The sequence below is a fragment of the Symphalangus syndactylus genome, chromosome 3 (genome assembly GCF_028878055.3).
Source record: "Symphalangus syndactylus isolate Jambi chromosome 3, NHGRI_mSymSyn1-v2.1_pri, whole genome shotgun sequence".
Classification (NCBI taxonomy): Eukaryota; Metazoa; Chordata; class Mammalia; order Primates; family Hylobatidae; genus Symphalangus; species Symphalangus syndactylus.
In genome coordinates this window covers 11,924,341-11,946,515 of record NC_072425.2, presented here as the reverse complement: position 1 = coordinate 11,946,515, position 22,175 = coordinate 11,924,341, and the positions used below count along the sequence as shown (strand labels likewise).

General features: G+C 44.9%; 1 protein-coding gene across 8 annotated transcripts in view; it reads right to left on the bottom strand.

Annotated features, from left to right (window-relative positions):
• Positions 1–22,175, bottom strand: part of AK8 (adenylate kinase 8) — a 152,548-nt gene that overhangs the window by 52,758 nt on the left and 77,615 nt on the right. For all 8 annotated transcript variants that reach the window (XR_008656462.2, XM_055270589.2, XM_055270587.2 and 5 more), the window contains one exon: positions 14,396–14,537. Coding sequence is in view for 7 of the 8 variants with exons in the window: in XM_055270589.2 (XP_055126564.1) it covers positions 14,396–14,537 (142 nt within the window). In the remaining variant the exon portion in view is untranslated. The remainder of the gene's footprint in view (positions 1–14,395; positions 14,538–22,175) is intronic.

Genomic DNA, 22,175 nt, shown 5'->3' with positions numbered 1-22,175 from the left:
CTAACACCCTGCTCGTCGGGCGGCTCGGGCCCAGAGCTGCAGTAATGGAGTTATTAACCTTCGTCAGCCGCTGGATTTTGCTGCTGATTCCAACTCCATTTCCTAGTTCAGGCCTCCATTAATGGGCTGTTTATTATCCATAGTCCGCATAAGGATCAGCTGCAGAAATATGAGTACTTCCTGGAAGGACCCGTGATAATGAAAGAGAGAGAGCGGGGTGGGCAAGAAACCCTCTCTACTTTGCATTTTAATTTTTCTTTGGTCCTACTGCTGTCCTCTTAAGAAATTATAGCATCCTTCTCACTTTGGACCATGTTAGAAATGACAAAGTCATTATCCAAGGGTTTCATTGTGTTGTCCCCCAAAAGAAATTGTCATACGGAAATAAATTACATCAAATTAGGGAGCTCTGGCCTATAAACTACATGCCAATCTGGTTTTTAATTTCATAATGTACCACCATATTCCATCGTTTAAAATTGGACATAATTGAAACAAAAAAATCAAAACTGCATTTAGCAGAATAATTTTATCAACATTGTTAAATGCCCTGATTAAAAACTTCCAGTTTGCTTCAGTTTGAATTGAAAAAAAAAAAAATTCTAGTTTTCTTGGCTCGATGGGGTCCTGAACAAAAGGGCAATTTTGTCTTTGACTATTTTGGGGTCATTTGCCCCATGTGGTACCAGAAGCACAGGCTACCTTCCCCACTTCCAAGCCAATGAGTGTCTTTAAAATGTCTTCCATAGATAAGGAAAGCAAGCAGGTAGCCATTAGAGAAAAAATATTTTTAAAATTATTTGTACCAACCCATAGTGAGTAGATGCAGCAAATACTCTTTGAGGGTCATCCCTTCAATATTTGCCATCTTAGCCTCTTTGTATTGAGCAGGAATTCAGCATCACATGGGGAAGTGTCATAGTAAATGTATTTACACTTCTTAACATATAGACAAATCTGCAGCATCCTATTTGGGGGCCATGTGTACTTTATTTATTTATGTATTTATTTATTTTCGGAGAGACAAGGTCTCCTTCTGTCACCCAGGCTGGGGTGCAGGGGCACGATCATAGCTCACTGCAGCCTCTGATTCCTGGGCTCAAGCAATCCTCCCACCTCAGCCTCCCAAGTAGCTGGAACTACAGGTATGCACCACCATGTGTGGCTTAGCGTGTAACTTGTTATGTGAGAACAGGTGAGAAGACAAACTCTCCCCTACACATTTGAATGAGAGTCAACCCTGACAGGAGGTACTCTGGGCACTCACGTGCAGAGCAGGTCATAGCCATCCACAGTATCCGTACTGATATTCAAGCTATCAACCACATGCACACATCCTCCATCTACTCTCCAGAGCAGTAGTGCTGTGAGGTTAAAAGAGTAGAGATTATTGCCCCATTTAACAGATAAGGAAATTGAGGTTAAATGTGTCTTCTTCAAACCAGCTAGCCAACAGAGAGGGATAAATGCAATCCCATTGCATAAAGGATAGAATTTAACAGTTCAGAGCAAAGAGTTGGGTTCAGGGCTGGCCCCTTCCATGGATCTTACCTGGCTATGTGGCCTGGGGCAAGGACATGGCTTCTCTAATGCTGGCTGCCTTTTACCTGAGCAAACCTCCTTTACTGGGCTGTTGAATGGATGGAATCACATAGGAAACAACTGCATAATCAGCACTCAGTAAAAACAAGATATCATCATTATTACTCTTGTGTCAAGATAATGCTGATTATGAAGGAGGAGGGGGCAGGAGAGAGAAGGAGGAGGGAAAGGGAAGAAGTGTCCTCAATGGACGTGATCTGGGAACAAAGTGGGAGGGGCTGCTTCACGGTAGTCAGAGAATAAAAGGAGAATGAACTGAAAGATGAAGAAGGAGAAAGAGAAAGGCAGAGAGGAAGTCGAGAAAGGCAGAGCAGAGATGCCCTGTGCAAAGCCATGGCAGTTTTGTCCTCGGAAATCGAAAAAGAAAGCTTCCAGACCCGAGGGGACAGGCTTGGCCCCGGCAGACTGCGCTGGGTGCGGAAGTGCCAGCCCCTTGTGCCTGGGAGTGGGTGTCTGCCAGCCTCCCTCCCCTCAGCAGCTCTGTTCTCTCCAGCTTTCTGGAGGAAATGTCTGTGTGTGGAAGGTCTGTTTAGCAAAAGCCAGCAATGACAACTACAAACCCAGCACCAATGGGGGGCCATATGCAATGAGAAGAGACCTGTCACTGCCTTTCCAGGGACAACTGAACCCCTCTGGGCTCCTCTGGATGTGGGACAAACATACCCATCTTATTTAAACAACAGTAATACATAAAAATTCAGAAACCACCACATCCTCAAAGGAACCTATATAGCAGTTTCCAGTTTGCACAAAATGACCTGGCACCCAAATGAGTTAATCAGAAATCTCATTCTTGGGTGGTTTCCTGAGAGTCCTAAAATGTAGTCCAATGAAGAGGGAAAAAGATACTCCAGAAAACAACACCAAGATTAAAACTCCCTGCTACCATTTTGCTGAATTTCATTGCCACTGACTCACCTAGGACCTTCCTTTTACACCCTTTTCCGGGGATTTCTGAGATAGCATGACCAAGACCTTGTTGGGGAGGGTTAAGGTCACAGCTTGCCCTGCCCCCTCCCTCCTCGCAGCACGGAGGGAAAGGAGGATGCAAAAAAACAGTGGGTCTCATACACGGCAAACTTCCCAACATCAGTCAGAATCCTATACTCTTTCTCTGTAGTAAGCATTAATTTTAAAAGAAAATACTGTGCTACAAACTTGCAGCATGAAATGAATTATTTTACAGCCAGGCAGAGGGCAGGTTTCTGGATGCAGCCGTGAACATAGTTCTTTCTTTGTTTCTTTCTTCTTTCTTTCTTTTTTTTACTATTATTATTACATTTTAACAAACTTTATAGCCCATTTTGTTTGTTCTCAAATAACTTTTTCTCCTTCTTTTCGACAGACCAATTACTTGGTTTGTTTCCCTTACTGTATGATGTTGGAATCAAGAGATTGATACTGCTCAGTGGAATATAATTTACTATTATGTGCCACGGGTTTATGAGGTAGGAGTCAGACAAAACATTGCATTTGAACACTATCCATTTATCAGCTCTAAGAAGAGATTTATATTTGACAAGGAGACAATAATTTTGTTTTCTGATAAGGCAAAGAGGTCTATTTTTGTGTCCAATACATGGAGTAGCTTACCCATCCCCGATAACTCTATTTACTAGTGTGAATATATTTTAATAATAAAATTGATATATATGTAAATTTATTTTAACCTAATTTCATTGAACATTCCTTAAAAAAAGAGACTTCGTAGATTGTTTTCATATCTGAATTATAGATTTCTGTATCGTATTCCCAGATTGATTTCTAGGCTATAATTCTGTCAAGATTTCCTCCTGGTGTCAAAAACAGCAACACCACAGCTAGAGTGTTTTATAATTGGCATCACAACCGAACCAGAATTACAGTCCTGCTAGTCATCCCGGTGCTAGGTGGATTCATTTTAGAATATTTCTCTCTTTCTTGGCCTGTATCTGAACTTGAAGGTTTATGGCTAAGATTGCTTTCTGAGTTAATCATAAAAATGTTTAATTGAAAGCTAAGGTGCTGGAGATGGAAGAGACAGAGATGAGAAAGGAGGAAGGAAAATAGACCTTCAATGACTACAAAAGGATGATTAACAGCAGCATATGATTAAATCTACACTGCAAATACAGATTTTTTTGTTCCTGCCTGTCCTTTGCCCTAGGGTCAAATAAATTAAATTGGCATTATTTACTAAGTCTTTAGAACGTGATTTTCACTCCGTGGTGAACAGAGGAGTGTTTCCTTGCAACCCTGCCCTAAATCAAATCAGTTCTTGAATATTCCTCCCTGTGTGCTTTTCCTCCCTGTGTTGGTCCTGCAGTACTGGTGCTTGGGCTTGGTAAGTGAAACAGTCATTTTTCCCCTCAGGCTTCAGAAAACCAGCACAAGATTCTCTCCCCTGACCTGTTAATGACACCCTGCCCCTGCCTTCTTTAAAGTGATTGTTCTGCATTTTCCCCAGTGCCTTTCATCTTCATGTAGCTGATGAGCTCACAAGGAAGCTATGCAGGCTGGGAGCAGTGGCTCATGCCTGTAATCCCAACACTTTGGGAGCCCGGGGCGGGTGGATCACTTGAGGTCAGGAGTTCGACACCAGCCTGACCAACATGGTGAAACTCTGTCTCTACTAAAAATACAAAATTAGCTGGGCGTGGTGGCACGCACCTGTAATCCCAGCTACTTGGGAGGCTGAGGCAGGAGAATCACTTGAATTCGGAAGGCGGAGGTTGTAGTGAGCCAAGATCGTGCCATTGCACTCCAGCCTGGGCAACGAGAGTGAAATTCCGTCTCAAAAAAAAAAAAAAAAACAGAAGCTACGCAGCTGATGCTGTGACATTAACCATGTCTGTGGCATTAACTATGTTGGGAAGAACAGAGGGTGGACACTTAGCCTTCGGGTACTTTGGTCCCTGGAATTTCACAGGAATAACGGTAGTAAAACAGGATGCTCAGGTTAAGACTGTCAGATCCCTGCTGCCATGGGCCTAAACAGAGGTTTCAGTCTCCCAATGGGAAGCTCTATAGCCCAAACTCAAGGGATATAATTGAGAGTTGAGGAGATTCTAACTGTGGGAAAGGCAGAATAATGTCTGCCCCCAACTCCAAGATGTTCACCTCCTAATTCCCAGATTCTATGAACAGGTTATCTTACCAGGAACAAGGAACTTTGCAGATTGGATTAAGTTAAGGACTGTGTTGATATGGTAAGATTATCTCAGGTTATCTGGGTGGGCCCAATCTAATCACATAGCTCCTTAAAATCTGAGACCCTTTCCCGGCTCTGGTCTCAGGGAGACATGAGTACAGAGGAAGGGTCGGAGTTGCACTACAGCCTCTGAAGATGGTGGGAGGGGCCGTGAGCCAAGAAATGCGGGCGGCCTCTAGAAGGTGGAAGAGGCAAAGAAACGGATTCTGTCCTAGAGCCTCCAGGAAGGAATGCAGCCCTGGCAGTGCTGTGATTTTTAGCACTACAGAATTTGAAGACAATAAATTTGTGTTGTTTTAAGCCACCAAGTCAGTGGTAATTTATTATGGCAATATAGGTAACTAATATGCCAACTCACACTATTCTTAGATAAACAACTGGCCTATTCAAAGGTAAAGGATTTACAAAATATATCCATCTTGGGACCCAGTTATAGGTGCTACCAAACAATGGAAGGAAAAGGGCATAAAAGTTAAAAAAAAAAAAAAAAAAAAAGAGAGAGAGACAATGAATACCCATTAGAAAATGAATTACTCCAGGAAACATAAGAACATTTTAGATAAAAGGTTACCAGAATGTTCTAAATAATTTAAAGAGAACGGGCTCCATGATATAGGAAATGAAAGAAAAGATGATGAGATTTTTTAAAAGGAAATGCAAAGAAAGCTGACAATATGAAGGGAAAATACCTAAGGGAAAAGTAAAAGCATTAGGGAAACAAAAAAAACAAATGAAAAGCAGCAAGAAATAAACACAGCAGAAAACAGTCAGTTACCATGAAGGTCAGAGTTGAGAAAATAATACCAAAAAGAGTAAGATAAAAGCCACCAGCAGAAAATCTGAATTATGAAAAGCTGATGACAAATATCTAACACACACATAATTGGTCTTACTGAAGAAGAAAACCAAGCAAATGAACCAGAAAAATATTAATATATCTACTGGAAGAAAATTATCCTGAAATACTGTAAGTGAAAGGGTTCCTAATGTCCAGAGAAAAGTAACAAGGAGAACCAAGACTGAGCTATGGCCTGGTGATTGTAAATGAACTTAAAGAGAAAGAGAAGGGGGTAGGGGACACAGACAGAGGCAGAGAGAGACAGAGAGATCTCATGAACACCCAGGCAAAAGAAACACATCTATAGGCCGGGCACGGTGGCTCATGCCTGTAATCCCGGCACTTTGGGAGGTCGAGGCGGGTGGATCACCTGAGGTCAGGAGCTCAAGACCAGCCTGGCCAACATGGTGAAACCCTGTCTCTACTAAAAATACAAAAATTAGCTGTGCATGGTGGCACACATCTGTAATCCCAGCTACTCAGGAGGCTGAGGCAGGAGAATCGCTTGAAGCCAGGAGAGGAAGGTTGCAGGGAGCTGAGATTGCGCCATTCCAGCCTGGGTGACAGAGTGAGACTCCATCAAAAAAAGAAAGAAAGAAAAGAAAGGAAGAAAGGAAGGAAGGAAGGAAGGAAGGAAGGAAGGAAGGAAGGAAGAAAGAAAGAAAGAAAGAAAGAAAGAAAGAAAGAAAGAAAGAAAGAAAGGGAAAGAAGGAAAGAAAAACACATCTGGCAAGATGTCAGAGGCTGTGCAGAAGGGATTTGGAACACTGAGGGCGGAGGAGGAGGTCGGGGGGAGAAAGAAAGAAACATGATCAAAGAATTCTTTGCCAGATGTTGTTTACAAGTAAAAATAACAGAGAGACATTCTCAAGTATGCAAGAATTCAGGAAGTTTAGTATTTATGTACCCTAGCTGAAAATGACTCAAAGACATAATCCATTCAAATGAAAGATAAAATCAAAATTAATAAGTGAAGAGGTTGAAATATATAAACAACTGGTGTTGAAATCTTAATCCAGTTTTAAAGAGAATAAAAACTTTGTAAGTATAGTAATTATAGTTAAAAACAGAATATAATTGTTATATTTCTAGAAAGATAAGCTTAATCAATACTGATTAAAAACAATAATCTGTGTATAATAGACTGGCACAGAAAAATTTCAGGATATGTCTGTCCCTGGCTCCCCCAAAATGGAGAATGGCTGGAGAAGGGGGATGAGGAGGCAGTACATGTGGGATCCCCCTTTTTTTTTTTCAGATGGAGTCTTACTCTGTCACCCAGGCTGGAGTGCAGTGGCGTGATCTCGGCTCACTGCAACCTCCGCCTCCCGGGTTCAAGCAGTTCCCTGCCTCAGACTCCCGAGAAGCTGGGACTACAGGTGCCCGCCACCATGCCTGGCTAATTTTTGTATTTTTAGTAGAGACAGGGTTTCACCATATTGTCCAGGCAGGTCTTGAACTCTGGACCTCGTGATCCACACGCCTAGGCCTCCCAGAGTGCTGGGATTATAGGCGTGAGCCACCACACCCGGCTCACGCCTGGGTGAAGGGGTCAAGATATTCTGCTGCATTTCAAAATCAACAAACTGAGAAATAAGGTTTAATCAAGTCATGTTGAAGAGACAATTAGAACTACAAACAGATTATCTTCTAAATTAATGGAAGTGAGGCAGGTAAGAAGCTAACAATAACAAGAACAAAACTCAAAACACATCCCATAAAGAAAAGATGGAAAACAAAGGAAACCACAATGAAGCACAAAATAAAGTAAGAAAAGCAAAAATAAGTGGGATAGACTCAACTATTCAAGGAAAAAGACATTCAGATTGAAGAAAAAATATCAAACCCAATTTCATTCTGTCCACAGTGAAGACAACATCTATGGGCTACACCCATGCATCCAGAGCTTCCATACTGCTTTTTAGTTGTGTCATCAACAAAAAATAAGAGAAGCAAAATAGGTGAAAGTAAAACTTAAGAACATGCAAATGTAACAAAGAAATCAGAGTTTGAATTCCAGATAAAAATGGCTTCTTGAAACTCGCACCAGATTTTGTTTCTTCCCCAAATCCCACAGAAAAATGACAGGAAAGACACTTTGAAAACCTAACCTACAAGGACAGAAAGAACAGGGAAGAGGAAGGCAATCAGACAAAGGTTTTGATGCTGGAAAGTAGACTTGGACCAGAGGCAATGAGCTGAGGCGGCCTCAGAAAGCCAAATCCTAAATCAGTAGTAGGAAAGCTGAGAATCAACCTCATCTTCCCCAGAAAATCCTCAAAAGGCTCAGGCACAGGCATCACCTGGGAACTGGTGGCTAAAATAAGGGGGCTTGGTTGAAATTGGAGAACAGAGTGAGTCCTAGATCCCTTCCTCACTCCACCCAGCTGAGTGAATGTCTCTCCTCCACTCAGGAAGAAATTAAACATTTATTCTCTAGAGAGGATAAAATACAGGCTCTTTGGGCTGAAGAATGCCAAGCACAGTTGAGAGCCTGAGTCTATGGCAAACACAGGGGAATTAGGTAAAAGTATGCAAACTGCATGCAGTATGTGAGACCCCTCCCCTGCCCTTCCCAGTGTCCTGCTTCTCCCCTGGACCCCCAGAGAGGGGGTCCTGGCAGCAAGGTCTTTACCCTCCAGCAGGAGACTGCATGAGTCCTCTCTGGTGAATCTGAGCAGCCCAGAGGAAAAGATCTAAAGATGTTGACACTTAATGGGAGGGTTCTGCACAGATGGCCCTATTTTATCACCCCAATGATACAACCCTACAGTGAAGACTAAGCCTGTGGGCTCTTTCCATGCACTCAGAGCTTCCAAATCGCTTTTTAGTCTCCCATTCTTAGACATGAGCAAACAACCAAGGGTAATTCAACATCTAAGGGTAAAAAAAGACTCTGCTGAGAAAGAATAAGACCAAGACAAACACAAATTCAATAGAAACTGGTTATGCAGAAAGGAAAAGGAAAAAAGCCTATCTCTCCATCCTCCTAACAAAATCAAATATGTCATTAACATTTTCAAGAGATAAAAAAAATCCATGAAATAAGATCAAGAAACTATAAAAGGAATATTCAGAAAACAAAAAGCTCTTGAATATTACAGAAATAAACAAACTCAACAGCAGACATTAGAATTCAATAAAAATGTTCAAAGAGAAAATTGAGGAAATCTCCCAGAAAGTAGAGCCAAACAAAACAAAAAGCAGTAAGTGACCACACACACACACACACACACACACACACAAAATACAAGGGAAAAAAGATATTTTTACAATATTTAGAATCCCAGTCCTGAAGATCCAACACCCAAATAACAGGAGTTACAGAGAGAATAGAAAAAAGGGGAAAAAATCATTAACAAAATAATTCAAGAAAATGTCCCAGGGCTGAAGGACACAGGTTTCAAGATTAATTTCTGGTACAGTGAAGTAAATCTGACCTATACCAAGGATACAGTGAAATTTCACTGTGAAATTTCAGAACTCTGGAGACAAAGGGAAGAGCCTACAAACTTCCACAGGAAGAAAAAAGTCACATATGAAGGATCAGGATCAGACTGGCATTGGGCTTCTTAGCAACACTGGAGATTCAAAATTCTACGGGAAAATCATTTCCAGCCTATAGTTTCTCACCCACCCAATCTATCCAACAAGTATGAAGATAGAATAGACACTTTCAGATAGAATAGTAGAGCCCCCAAAATTTACCTCCCATACACCGTTTCTCAGGAAGTTACTGATAGATGTGTTCAACCAAAACAAGGTAGTAAACCAAGAAAAAGGAAACCATGGGATATAGAAATAAAATATCTAATATGGGAGAAGGGTAAAGAGAATCTTCAGTGTAGTAGTGAGTGGCAATCCCAAAATGATTGTTGTGTACAGGCATGAAGGGTGACTTCTTCAATTTAGAACACATGTGTTTCTGGTGTAACAGCCTACTGCTTTTAAATCATCTTTTTAACTTGGGAAGCAACTAGAGGTTATGCTTTGTCAAATCAAGGGGGTATATAAAAGGAATATGTGTGACTCAGGAAGCAGAGACTCCAACTCAAAAGAAAGCCAAGGGGAATTCCTCTGATTATAGTAAAGAAAAGCCCTTGATGATCAACTATGCAGTAAGCCTAGAAAAAAACCAGTCCAAACAGGAGAGGAATAGGAGTGACCAAGAAAAAAAAACAACAACCTGAAACTGATAGATTACACAACATGATGGACTTTGTGGGAAATTGTTCTGAAAGGCTGTTATGGATGTGGAAATAATTAACTAATAGGTACAAAGAAAACTAGACAAGTGAAAAAGCAAGATGATTATTAACTTCAGGAAAATCAAAAAGAAAGGCAAAATTAAAAAAAGCTAACACCTTCCAGCTGAGTTAGATTCCTTAAAGCAGGCTTCCTGGAAAAACCACACAACTGTATGCTTATATCTCATTAGCTAGAACTTAGTGTTGTGGCTACATATAGCTGTAAAGAAGACTGGAAAATGGGATCTTTTATTTTCAGACACCAAGGTACTCCTCTGAAAATTGATCTTTTGTTATTGAGGAGGAAAGTTAGAATAAATGTTGGGGTAGATAATTAGCTGTCTGTCACTGATGGTCACTTTCATCAAGAATACATTTCACAATGAACACATAGCTGACAGAAACCTTTATGCACTAAATAACATAGCACCAAAACACATAAAGCCAAAACTGTAGGAAACACAATAAAAATTAATGGCACAAGATATTCAAATTATGTTAATATATTTAAAGACAGGGGAAAGGGATGATTTTCTAGGAAGAGACCAATTGCACAAGAAAAGAGAGAAATTTGAATTGACCAAACACCATGAACAAAATAAATCAAATTGTTAACAAGCTACCTCTGCCCCAATGTGCCAGATCCAAAAAATAGTTACTGCTGGAGTTTTAAAAACTCTCTCAGATATGGAGAAAGAAAGAAAATCTATGAAATTTTCACATTACTGATACTAAAGCCTAACAAAGCACAAGAATGTGGAAAAATTCTAATCCATATTATACATGCATATTAATGCAAAAAAATTAAAATGTAGCCAATACAATCCAACAGCATGTTAATTTCCTTGTGCTGCCATTATCATACTATGACAAACTTAGCTGCTTAAAGATACTCAAATTTGGACTGGGTGTAGTGGCTCACGCCTGTAATCCCAGCACTTTGGGAGGCCAAGGCGGGTGGATCACAAGGTCAGGAGATCAAGACCATCCTGGCTAACACGGTGAAACCCCATCTCTACTAAAAATACAAAAAATTAGCCAGGCATGGTGGCGGGCACCTGTAGTCCCAGCTACTTGGGAGGCTGAGGCAGGAGAATGGCGTGAACCCGGGAGGCGGAGCTTGCAGTGAGCCAAGATCATGCCACTGCACTCCAGCCTGGGAGACAGAGCGAGACTCTGTCTCAATAAAAAAGATACTCAAATTTGGCTAGGTGCGGTGGCTCACACCTGTAATCCCAGCACTTTGGGAGGCCGAAGCGGGTGGATCACCTGAGGTTAGGAGTTCGAGACCAGCCTGGCCAACATGGTGAAACCTGTCTCTAATAAAAATACAAAAATTAGCCATACATGGTGGCACGCACCTGTAATCCCAGCTACTCAGGAGGAGGAGGCAGGAGAATCACTTGAACCTGGGAGGCAGAGGTTGCAGTGAACAGAGATCATGCCACTGCACTCCAGCCTGGGCGACAGAGTGATACTCATCTCAAAAAAAAAAAAAGAAAGAAAGAAAGAAAGAAAAGAAAAAAAGATACTCGAATTTATTATCTCACAGTTTCTGTAGGTCAGAAATCTGGTATGAGTCTAACTGGGCTTAGGTCAAGGTATCAGCCAGAGCTGTAGTTCTCACCTGGGGCTCACTGTTGGTTGAATTCATTTCTTCCCACATTTTCCATGGCCCCCATCTTTGAGCCACCAATGCTGTGTCATGCTTAGAAATCTCTCTGACTTCTTCTTCTGCCCTCAGTCAGGAGGGAACTCTGCTTTTAAGGGTTTGTGTGATTATTCTGGACCCACCCAGATAGTCCAGGATGACCTTTCTATTTTAAGGTGAACTGGTTAGTAATCTTAAGTATATTTGCAAAGTCCCTTTTGTCATGTAATGTAATATTCAGAGGCATGACAGCAGAGGGGCAAAGGTCATAAGGGTCAAAATTCTATCTGCCACAAGCAGTAGAATAATATACCATGAAGGAACAATATGCCATGACCAAACTAGTTATTATAGGAACAAAAGACTGGCTTACTATTATTAACATGATTTATAATATCAATATGTCAAAAAGAGAAAAAACAATTTTAAAGGATGCTGAAAAGCTCCTGATAAACATTAACAAGAGATTTTAAATCATGGAGCTATACTTCTTTTTTTTTTTTTTTCTGTGACAGAGTCTCGCTCTGTCACCCAGGCTGGAGCGCAGTGGCACGATCTCGGCTCACTGCAAACTCTGCCTCCCGGGTTCACGCCATTCTCCTGCCTCAGCCTCCCAAGTAGCTGGGACTACAGGCGGCTGCCACCACGTCCGGCTAATTTTTTGTATTTTTTAGTAGAGATGGGTTTCACCGTGTTAGCCAGGATGGTCTCGATCTCCTGACCTCATGATCTGCCTGCCTCGGCCTCCCAAAGTGCTGGGATTACATGCGTGAGCCACCACGCCCGGCCAACTTCTTTAACTTCATACAAATTGTATGCACTTCAAACCAAAAGCCAGTAGCACCTTAATGTCAGCAGTACCAGGACAGCCCTTATGGTCAGGAAATACCACAGTGTCGATCATGACACCCTGTTCTGAAAGTACCGCCCAACAAGAGTAAAATGAAAAGTATAAATATTGAAAAGGAAGAGGCAAAAGGATGAGTATTTGTAGATGACATGGTCATCTACCTGAAAAACCCAAGAGACTCAACTGAAAAACTATCCAAAACAGTAAGAGGGTTTGAGAAGGTGGCTGGAGTATAAAATAAGTAAGCCAAAATCAATGTCTTTTCTATACTCTTGAAAAACCCCCTTAGAAAATACGGAATGAAAATATCTTATTATAATATCAGTAAGAAGAACAAGAGATAATATACCTAGAAATAAAATAAAAAATGCGAGACCCAAGGAAGTGTTGATATTTTCACTAGAAGCAAAGACAGAATATAGCCTTGTCAAACTGTAACGGATTGTATTAGTCCGTTTCACACTGCTGTAAAGAACTACTTGAGACTAGGTAATTTATAAAGGAAAGAGGTTTCGTTGATTCACAGTTCCACATGGCTGGGGAGGCCTCAGGAAACTTATAGTCATGGCAAAAGGTAAAGGGGAAGCAAGGCACATCTTACACGGCAGCAAGAGAGAGACAGAGAGAGAGCAAAGGGGGAGGTGCCACACTTTAAAACCATCAGATCTCGTGAGAACTCATTCACTATCATGAGAACAGCATGGGGGAACCGCCCCCATGATCCAGTCACCTCCCACCAGGTCCCTCCCTAATATGTGGGGATTATAGTTCAAGATGAGATTTGGGTGGGAACACAGAGCCAAACCATATCACAGATCAATTTGAAAATCTAAGGCAATTCCAGCTAAAATTTCAATGGCAGTTTCTTTTTGTATGTGATAAAATCATTATAGTGCTCGTTTGGAATAATAAATATATAAAACAGACAATAAAGAAGATTAATGAGAGGGTCTTGTCCTGCATTGACTATTGAAATACAGATATGACAAAAGTAAAGTAGTTAAACAGAGAGGTACTACTGCAGAAATAGACACTCAGAAAACAGAAAGTTCAGAAACAGGCCCAGTATATTGAGAGACTAAACACACAGTGTGATGATGGTCAGACCATATATAAAAACAGAACTGGAGCCCACAACCTGCAGCAACCTGCCCAGGGAGTCAGACCACAATCTCTGCAGCAATCAGCCCCAAAGGGCCAGGACTTGATCAGGAATTGACAGCTTCCCTCATTTTTGCCACCATTTGCAAGGTAGGACCAACCAGAGAAACCCAAATATGTTCCCTTAACCAGTCACACAGGAGGCCCCACCTCTAGTTAGCCCACCCAGCTTCCCCAAGCCAACAGCCTCCAACTAGGGCATGGTAGAACCGAAGCCTTTCCCACCTTCCACTAGAATGCTGTCACCTCCACTGCCTGCCTGTGAGCCTCTGCCAAAACACCAAGCAATGGTGGCTGACCCCTTGCTATTGCAAGGTCATATTAATAGCCTTTGCTTGCTTTCACTTGGGTGGGCTTCATTGCTCTCCACAATATATACAGTTGTGATGAACTCTCAAGTTCAAACTAGTAGAGGGAAGACAGAACATCCAGTGATATTCAACACCCCAAACAAACGGTTAACCATTTGGGGAAAACATAAAAGGGGGACTCATACTGCCTACTAACATCAAAATAAATATCGGCTGCATCAAAGATTTAAATACAAAAATGAAACTGTAAAAATAGTAGAAGAAAACATCCGTTGATTTGTATAACAATTCCCCAAGGCAAGACTGGTATTTATTACTGTTTTACAGATGAGGGTCCAGCAAGGAGAGTGAAAGCCAGCATTTGAACCCAAGCCTGACTCCTAGTCTACCGGGCAGATGGGATGGGTGGGAATGGGGGTGACCAGGAGACATTCCACTCCAGGAACACGTGAAGGCTTGTGTAACCTGGACCCCTTCAGCTGAGCCCTGGAGAGGGGGTGCCCAAGGGCTTGGCCAGGGCTGCAGGCTTGGCTGGGGCAGCTCACCTGTTGGGATTGTAGCCCAGGCTGTTCAGCAGGTGTGCCTGGTCCAGGTCCCGCGGGACGCCGTGCAGCACCCAGCCTTTCTGGATGCAGTCCTGCTGGTCCAGGCGCTGGCTCAGCACCTTCATGAGGAGGCTGTCAGGAACTGTAGACAAGGGGGACAAGTGAGCACCCTGCTGGCCTGTAGCCCATGGGTCCTGGGCTTCCTAACCTTACTTGACCATAGATTGAGCTGCTGAAGAAGTGGGTCTAGGTGGAGCCACTTGGAACCACTTGGACAAGGCTGTCAGTGCCTATTTCCCAGGTCCCTCCTCGGTCCCAGCAACAGGGCTGCGTGAGATGGGAAATGCACTGGCTGACCTTGACCTCAGTCTTTCCCTTTCCTGGACAAGACACCATCCCCACCTGCAACCCAGTGAGATGTGAGCAGTTGTCCCCGTCTTAGTCCGTTTGGGCTGCTATAGCAAAATCCCGTAAACTGGGTTCCTGGGGAGTCTAAGATCAAGTCAGATTCAGTGCCTGGAAAGGGCCTATTTTCTGGTTCACAGATGGTGCCTTCTTGCTTCATCCTCACCTGGTGGAAGGGGTGAAGAGTCTCTCTGGGGTCTCCCTTATACGGGCACTAATCCCATCCACAAGGGCCCCCGCCTTGTGACCTCATCACCTCCCAAAGGTCCCACCTAATACCATTGTCTTGGGGATTAGATTTTAACATATGAATTTTGGAAGGACACATTCAGACCATAGCACCCACGATGGGCCCAGTTTTTGCAGCAAACGCTTTTCCTGGACGTGCACCAGCCCCAGCTGTAGTTTCAGTTTTCCTCAAGTGGGACTGTGCCAGTGCCCCCAAAGCTCTCTGCCAGTCTGTGATTTGCTAGCAACCCCCACTCCCCTCTTTCCCAAAATTCTCCAATTCTCCCCTCCTTGATGCTTAGAACAAAGTCTCTCCCAAGAATCACAGAACTAGTTATAACCAAAGACTGAAATAAAGTCCTAAGGAGAATGAGATATTGAGAAGCCTCTTGTTTACATTGCGGCAATTGACATTTTCCTGAAATTCACACGTCTCTTCCCAGACTCATTAAATGTCCTATGTTGCTAATGTGCTGCGTTCTAGCAATTTGCACTGCGTTTCCTGCACTTTGCACTCATTTTTCCAGAAATACTTGGTAAATATTACCATTGTTTGCTATGACTGTGGCCCTGGTTGGAACTGGTTCCTAGGGGTGTGGTGGCAGTGAGTTTGGCAGTTTCTCTGGAAGCTGCCTGGTTACCCTCCTACTGACTGCCCAGGGGTCTGGCAAGCGGGCCTGAAGCACACATTTGAAACCTTCCACGGGGCCCCCCAGGCTGACAGCCAGGTGAACGTGGAAGCAAGAGATGCAGAAAAATCACTGCCAGCCGTTTTCCCCTGTGGCCGTGACTTGCTGGGTTACTGCCCTTGTCACCAAAAAACCATGAACCTAATTCTAAGCAATCTGCATTTCCCTGAATGTGTTCTCTCTCACGTCCTTCAACCTTTCTTCCCCAGTCCCTTGGAAAGAGCAGAAAAGGGTTTTTGCTTTAACGAGAACATCTGGCTATCTAGCATGAATGAGAAGTCACTTCAGCGAATCCCATCCCTTCCCCTGCTTCAAACCTGCAGTGGCTCCCCAGTGCTCCGAGGATAAGGAGCGGTCTCCTTTACAGGACAAGGTCTGCGCCCTGCCTTCCTCCCAGGTGAATCTTCCCAGCTTGCACCTCCCTTCACATATGCCACCTCCTCCATCTGGAACACCCTTCTCCCACATCTTGCCTGGGCCAGCCTTCAAACTCAGCCTCAGGGCCACGGTGGGATGTTCCCTCCCCAGGGAAGTCTCTGAGGACAGCCCCCAGCCTGCACTTCTCATCCTCCCTCACTTGCCACCCTTGTTGTCACAAGGATACTTCTCTCTGGGGGATTCTTTCTTTAATGTCTGTGTCTCTCTCATGGGTGGGTCCCATAAGAACAAAGGACCATGTCTCTCCCATTTTTCCCTGCCTAGAACGATGTCTGGCACATAGTAGGTGCTGAATAAATAGAAGGCTTCTCTTTTTCAAATGCTTCAGAAGTAATCAACTCTGTTAAACCCAACTTGACCAGACTTTGGGGAAGCCAGGTTGTAGAGAGAACATGGGCTTGGGGCATTCACAAATCCAGGTCTCATCTCAGCTCTTCCCTTCCTTGCTGCCTCATCTCCAGGCAGTCTCTCACTTTCTGAGCATCAGCTTCCTATCTGCTGACAGGATAACAGGACCCGTGGTGACCGGCTCACACCGCATTTACAATTCTGGCACACAGCCCACACTCAAAGGTGGTACTATTACTTTTCAATTCAGGAGGTGTGTGTGGGGAAGTGATGCTTCATTAATATTTTCATGGTGGCCTGTAGTCAGGGCGTGTCAGCAAAGACTGTTGGCACCTGGGATAAAGGATGACAGAGTAAGAACAGCCTTGGAAGTTAAAGACAGAGACCTCCAGAGAGACTTAGGGACCTCTGCCTCCAGGCATTTGTTTACATTCAAAGGGCTGTAAACCTAGTGACCTCCTTCTCCTCTCCCCAGAAGGAGTCAGGGTCGGTTCCTTCCAGAGTAAAGCTCGGGAGGGAGCCGGCATATTGTCCTGCATAAGCTCCGAGAGTCACAATGTTGGGGCTCCTCTCCTGCTATAGACCCCCTGTACACTCGGGGTGCACTTGGCTCTTTCCACATTGCCTGTGAGGAACTGGGGCGTGGGGAGCCAGCTCTGAGATTACTGTGGGAATGAATCTGGTCTGTCCTCTGATCCAGAGACCTTGTGTTTTCTTGCCAGGATGAATAAATACTGATGTAAAACGATGTGGGGTAAGAATCTGCCATAGAGCCTTCCAGTCCAGGTCTACCCTAAATATTTACAGATATTTTCACGGAAAGAAGAAGCCAATACAGAAATAATCCTCTCCCCACAATTCACCCAGTGGGTAGTCGCTGACCATCTGGGCTGTGCCAGGCACTGTGCTGGACATGGGATATGGGCGACACAGCAACCCTGACTGCCAAGGCCCCCAGGCTCCTGAAGTTCACGCTGTCTCAGGGAGACAAACATTACCCAGGTAACAAATAACCATTTCTGAGAGTCATGGGTACTGTGAAGAAAATCAACCAAATGGTGGGAGGCTGATGGTTTGCTTGGGCCTAGGACGGCTTCTAAGGAGGCCACATTTGGCTGAGATCAGAATGGTGGATCCCGCTAATAATCCAAGCCCACTAAGGCCTCCGTTGTTTAGGGGTGAGAATTATTTGGACCAAATATTTTCAGAGTGTCATCTTCAATAATCAGGTATGGCTTGGAAACCCAGCTGCACTGCAGGTGGTCTGACCTTTGGAGCCACAGCTTTCTGACGGCCTGGAAGGTCATCCCATTGACCTCTTGTTTGAAAGTTAGGAAACTGAGGCCCAAAGAGGCTGTGGTTTAAGTGACCCGCCCAAGGTCATCTAGCCAGCTGGTGATCAGGCTGGGATAGGATCCTGATCCCCGGCCCATAACACCCCCAACTGTCCTGCTGCCTCATTAGCCAGTGGCCTGGAGCCCCTGAGTCCCTCACATTGGCCACTTTCGGACCAATACGGGCAAAGTTTCTCAACTGAAGAGAAGTCTGACTCGAGGGAAAAATGGAAGGCCAGATAGAAATACAATGAGGTTTTTGTTTTTGTTTTTGCTTTTTCTGTTAGTTGACAAAGATTTCTAGAGAGAATTTCCCAACTTGCATCAAAATTCAAAATGTACATGTCTTTTGACCCAGCAATCCTATTTCTAAGAACTTGAACCTAAGAGATAATAGCACAGAGGGGAAAAAGATGTGTATACAAAGATGTCCATTTCAGTGTTGTTTACAATAGTGACAATTGGAAATGATCTAGAATGTCCATCAATAGAGGACAGATTAAATCAAAGAAGGTACATCTCTGCGATAGAATATTAGACAACCTTTTAAAAACAATCTCTACATTAACTTGCAAAGAGATCTATGACAGGTTGAGGCAGAAGTCTATGACAGAATAAGAAAAAAGCAGGTAAATAAACGGCTTGTATACATGGTCTAATTTAAACATATATTCATATGTGACTATATTAATATATATATACATACATACATGCTACATACACACACACAGAGAGAGAGAGAGAGAGAGAGGGAGAAGGGTGGCCGCCACTTCATGCTCCATGAATCGGACCCAATCCCTCACTCACGGAGCCCAGGGTGGTGGAGGTGAGAGGGGACCCGGATGTAATGCAACACAAACCTGGCAGGAAAGCAGAGGTCACAGAAGTAGGAAGTGCTGGGGACGTCGTAGGCAGGGAGGGCCAAATTTCCAAAAGATTGAGGAAGAAAGGGAATGCTCACGCTGGTTCCCGCTTTGAGCCAAAACCCAAACAAACCCCTCTCTGCAGGAATCAGGAAACACAGGCTCTGCAGTCAGCACTTCCTGGAAGGCCTCATCACAAGCGCACATCAGTAACAACTGATGTAGTATCCACTTAATATCTGCATTCCCACCCCAACCCCCACCCCATGAAAGCAGGGATCCCCCCAGTAGGGTCAGGCTCATTGATATACCCCAGCACCTGGCACAGTACTGGGCCCATGGAAAGCACCTAATAAACACGAAGGAAGGAAGGAAGGAAGGAAGGAAGGAAGGAAGGAAGGAAGGAAGGAAGGAAGGAAGGAAGGAAGGAAGGGAGGGAGGGAGGGAGGGAGGGAGGGAAAAAAGGGAACCATTTCCAAAAACCAGGAAGTTCTTTAGTTCCTCAAGTGTTCATGGGCCAGAGAACTTAAGGACTTTTCTCACCAAGCACTGAATCAGGTCCTGCGGCAACAGAAAACAACCAAGGGAGACCCTTCCTCTCAGTATTTCCATTCATCTCTATGTGATCACCCACTCGTGAATTAAATATGCAGCCAAAAGAAGGAGCACTAGCACCTGGGGTTTGTTGGGAGGGGTCTCTGGGGTAGGAGAGGGTGGTTCTAGATGCAGCAAGGGTGGCCACAAGCACGTGAGGTTCCTCATACTAGCGATGGGTCCCAGAGGTTCATTATTCCATTCTCTCTGCTTTTTAGATGTGTTTAAAGTTTTCCACTAAAAATGTGATGTGTTTTTTTAAAGGAAACCATTTAATGCTTACAACAGATTGCAATGGCCCCTGTGAGAGACCGTTCCTAAAGTGACAAAGGACACCATCTCCCCCGAAGGCCATGGGCAGCTCTCCCTTTTGGAGGACCTGCAGTGTGGGTGGCCTCCGGCCATCCTGGGACTCCACCAGTTCCGGAAACTCTGCCCAGAAGCCTGGCATCACGGGCACTTGCCCACATCTGCCTGTGTTAGTAGTCCTGCGAAAGCTGCTCGTTCGAGTCCTTTAACCTTTTATACGGAACAGCAACACATTTTGGCTCACAGTTCCTCACTGGGGCTGCGTGGCTAAGGAGCTGCACTGGTCCTCTCCCGGCGCACAGGGATCCTGGATCCTGGTAGGGCTCTCCCATCTGGGTCAAGACAAGCAACAGACCCCACTGGGTGCTGCTCTGAGGCTACCGACCTTTCCCAGTCAGCATCTCTCCTCAGCGGCAGCACGCAGGGTTGAGGGGTGAGGGGCGAACCCTGAAGACCCCGCCTTTAGTGTAATTTCCCCAAACCCACCTAGGTCTCCTGTCCCAGTCTCTCTGAGGCTCAGTGTCTGTTTTGCTGCGGCTTGTTTGGTTTTTCCTGCCAGCTACGGACTCACGTTTCCAGCCCCACATGGTCTGACCGGCCAGCTCAGCACAAAGCTGAGAACAGGCTGCTCCTTGGTTCACTGTGCTCTGCCAGAAGTTTCGAGTCCCCTTGATAATGCTGTCCATTTACCCTCTCTCCTCCTCTCAGATAGAGATTTTTCAGTGCGGTCTAAAGTCTTTCACCATTAAGCCAGATGCCTCAGGCTTGATTTCTGGGCTTGACAGTTAACATCTCACCCTTCATACAAAGCTACCGCCAAGGGTTACCTCTCTGGAGTGTTCTGTCAGCCCTAAATTTAGCCAAGTGTAAGATACGAGTATCCCATTATTTCATAAGGCCACACCACATGGTTTCGTGTTTTTTTGTTTTTTTTTTTTTCTCAAGATCTTCCATAAAAGATGGCAGTCCTCGAGTTGACCTCCAGGTTACTAAAATCTCAATCCATTTATTCCCCGAGGGGCTGGGTGTACTTGGCGCTTGGCATGGGGGTAGATGGGGATCCATGGTGGCAAGTGGGATGCTCCCAGGCCTCCACCCGCCACCGCGGGCCCGTGTCCCACCCTCCTGTCTCGAAGAGGAAGGAGTCTTGTCTAAAGGCCCAGGATCCCATCAGGCTCCCTCCTGCACAGCAGTTCCACGGCTCCGGACAGGAGTCCCAACACCCATGAGATGGAACTGGGCGGCACTGACTCCTCCCGGGCTGCAGGTCTGGCTTCAGTCACCCTCGGTCACATCCAGCTCCAGAGCTGATGGGTGTGAGTAGGAAAGGGCTTAGAGAGAGCACCCAGGCCAGCTTGCAGTTTTCCAGCAGGCACCGGAGGCCCCTCCTGCTGCGCCACGCCGCCGCCTGCTGTCCGCACCGCAGAGCCAGCCCTGCAGGGACCTTGGCTTTCTGCCCATCAGTTATTGTTGAGGGAGAAGATATGAGGGGCACTAAGGTTGCTGGGGGTGGCATATAAAGATAGGACAAAAAGTGGAGAGAAGGAAATAACTCCTTCAGCCCGTGGCTTAAAGGTAAAAAACATGCCAAGGTTGATTGCTAGACCCATAATAAGCCGTGTGACCCTCCTTGGCACCCTAGGGCAAATAGGAAAGAGCTGAGTACCTCCCCACACACCCTTGCACATGCCCTGCACACGTCACCCCTCCATGCACACTCATAAACTCCGCCACACACTACATACATGTCTACACACACGACACCTGACACACTACAACACACAGGCACGCACACACACACGTGCTCATGCACTCAGCTACAAACACACACACACATTACACACCCCCACACCCCTACACCCCCCCCACATGCACAACACATACTGTATACCCACCTATCCACACACAGTACACGAAGCACACACCCTCATTACACAAACGCATCTAGCAAACACACCTACATACCTACACCGCACCCACACTCCCCCTCCTCATCCCTCACATTCGCTTCAAACTGCCCTGTGTAACTTCTTTCCTTCTTCAAGCCCTCTTTGAAATTGACGTCAAGATGAGCATCAGTGTTCATGGGGGAGCCCGGCATCTGCTCTTTCTCCTATGGTCCCTGGGTCCCTCGGTCCTGCCCCTCCTGAAGGATCCCAATAGGATCTAGGAGGTCCAGGGAATCTTACAAAAGGAACAGGACTGTGGAGGAGGAAAAGGGGTTGCTTTTGGTTTTGTTTTTTAATTTCCATTTCACACAACCTGGTGCCTGAAAGAAGTGGGGCTCGCATCCCACCAGGGGCTCTACTCTAGGCTGCTGGGAGGTTTGCCCAGGCCCTGACTTAATTCAAGGAAAGCCGAACGCCTCCCATCTCTGGAGGCCATCACTCTCGGGATGGCACTGATTCCCGGCAGCTGGGCCTGCAAGCCCGTCTTGCTGCTGTCACCAGAAATCCTGCGTGCCCTGAAGGCCCCGCAGCGCCCCAGTGCCAGGACCTGTGGTGCCAGGTGTTTCCGTTGGTGATGCCATTTGTTTGTTATTTACTACCACCTGCTGGTGAAACATGGGTTC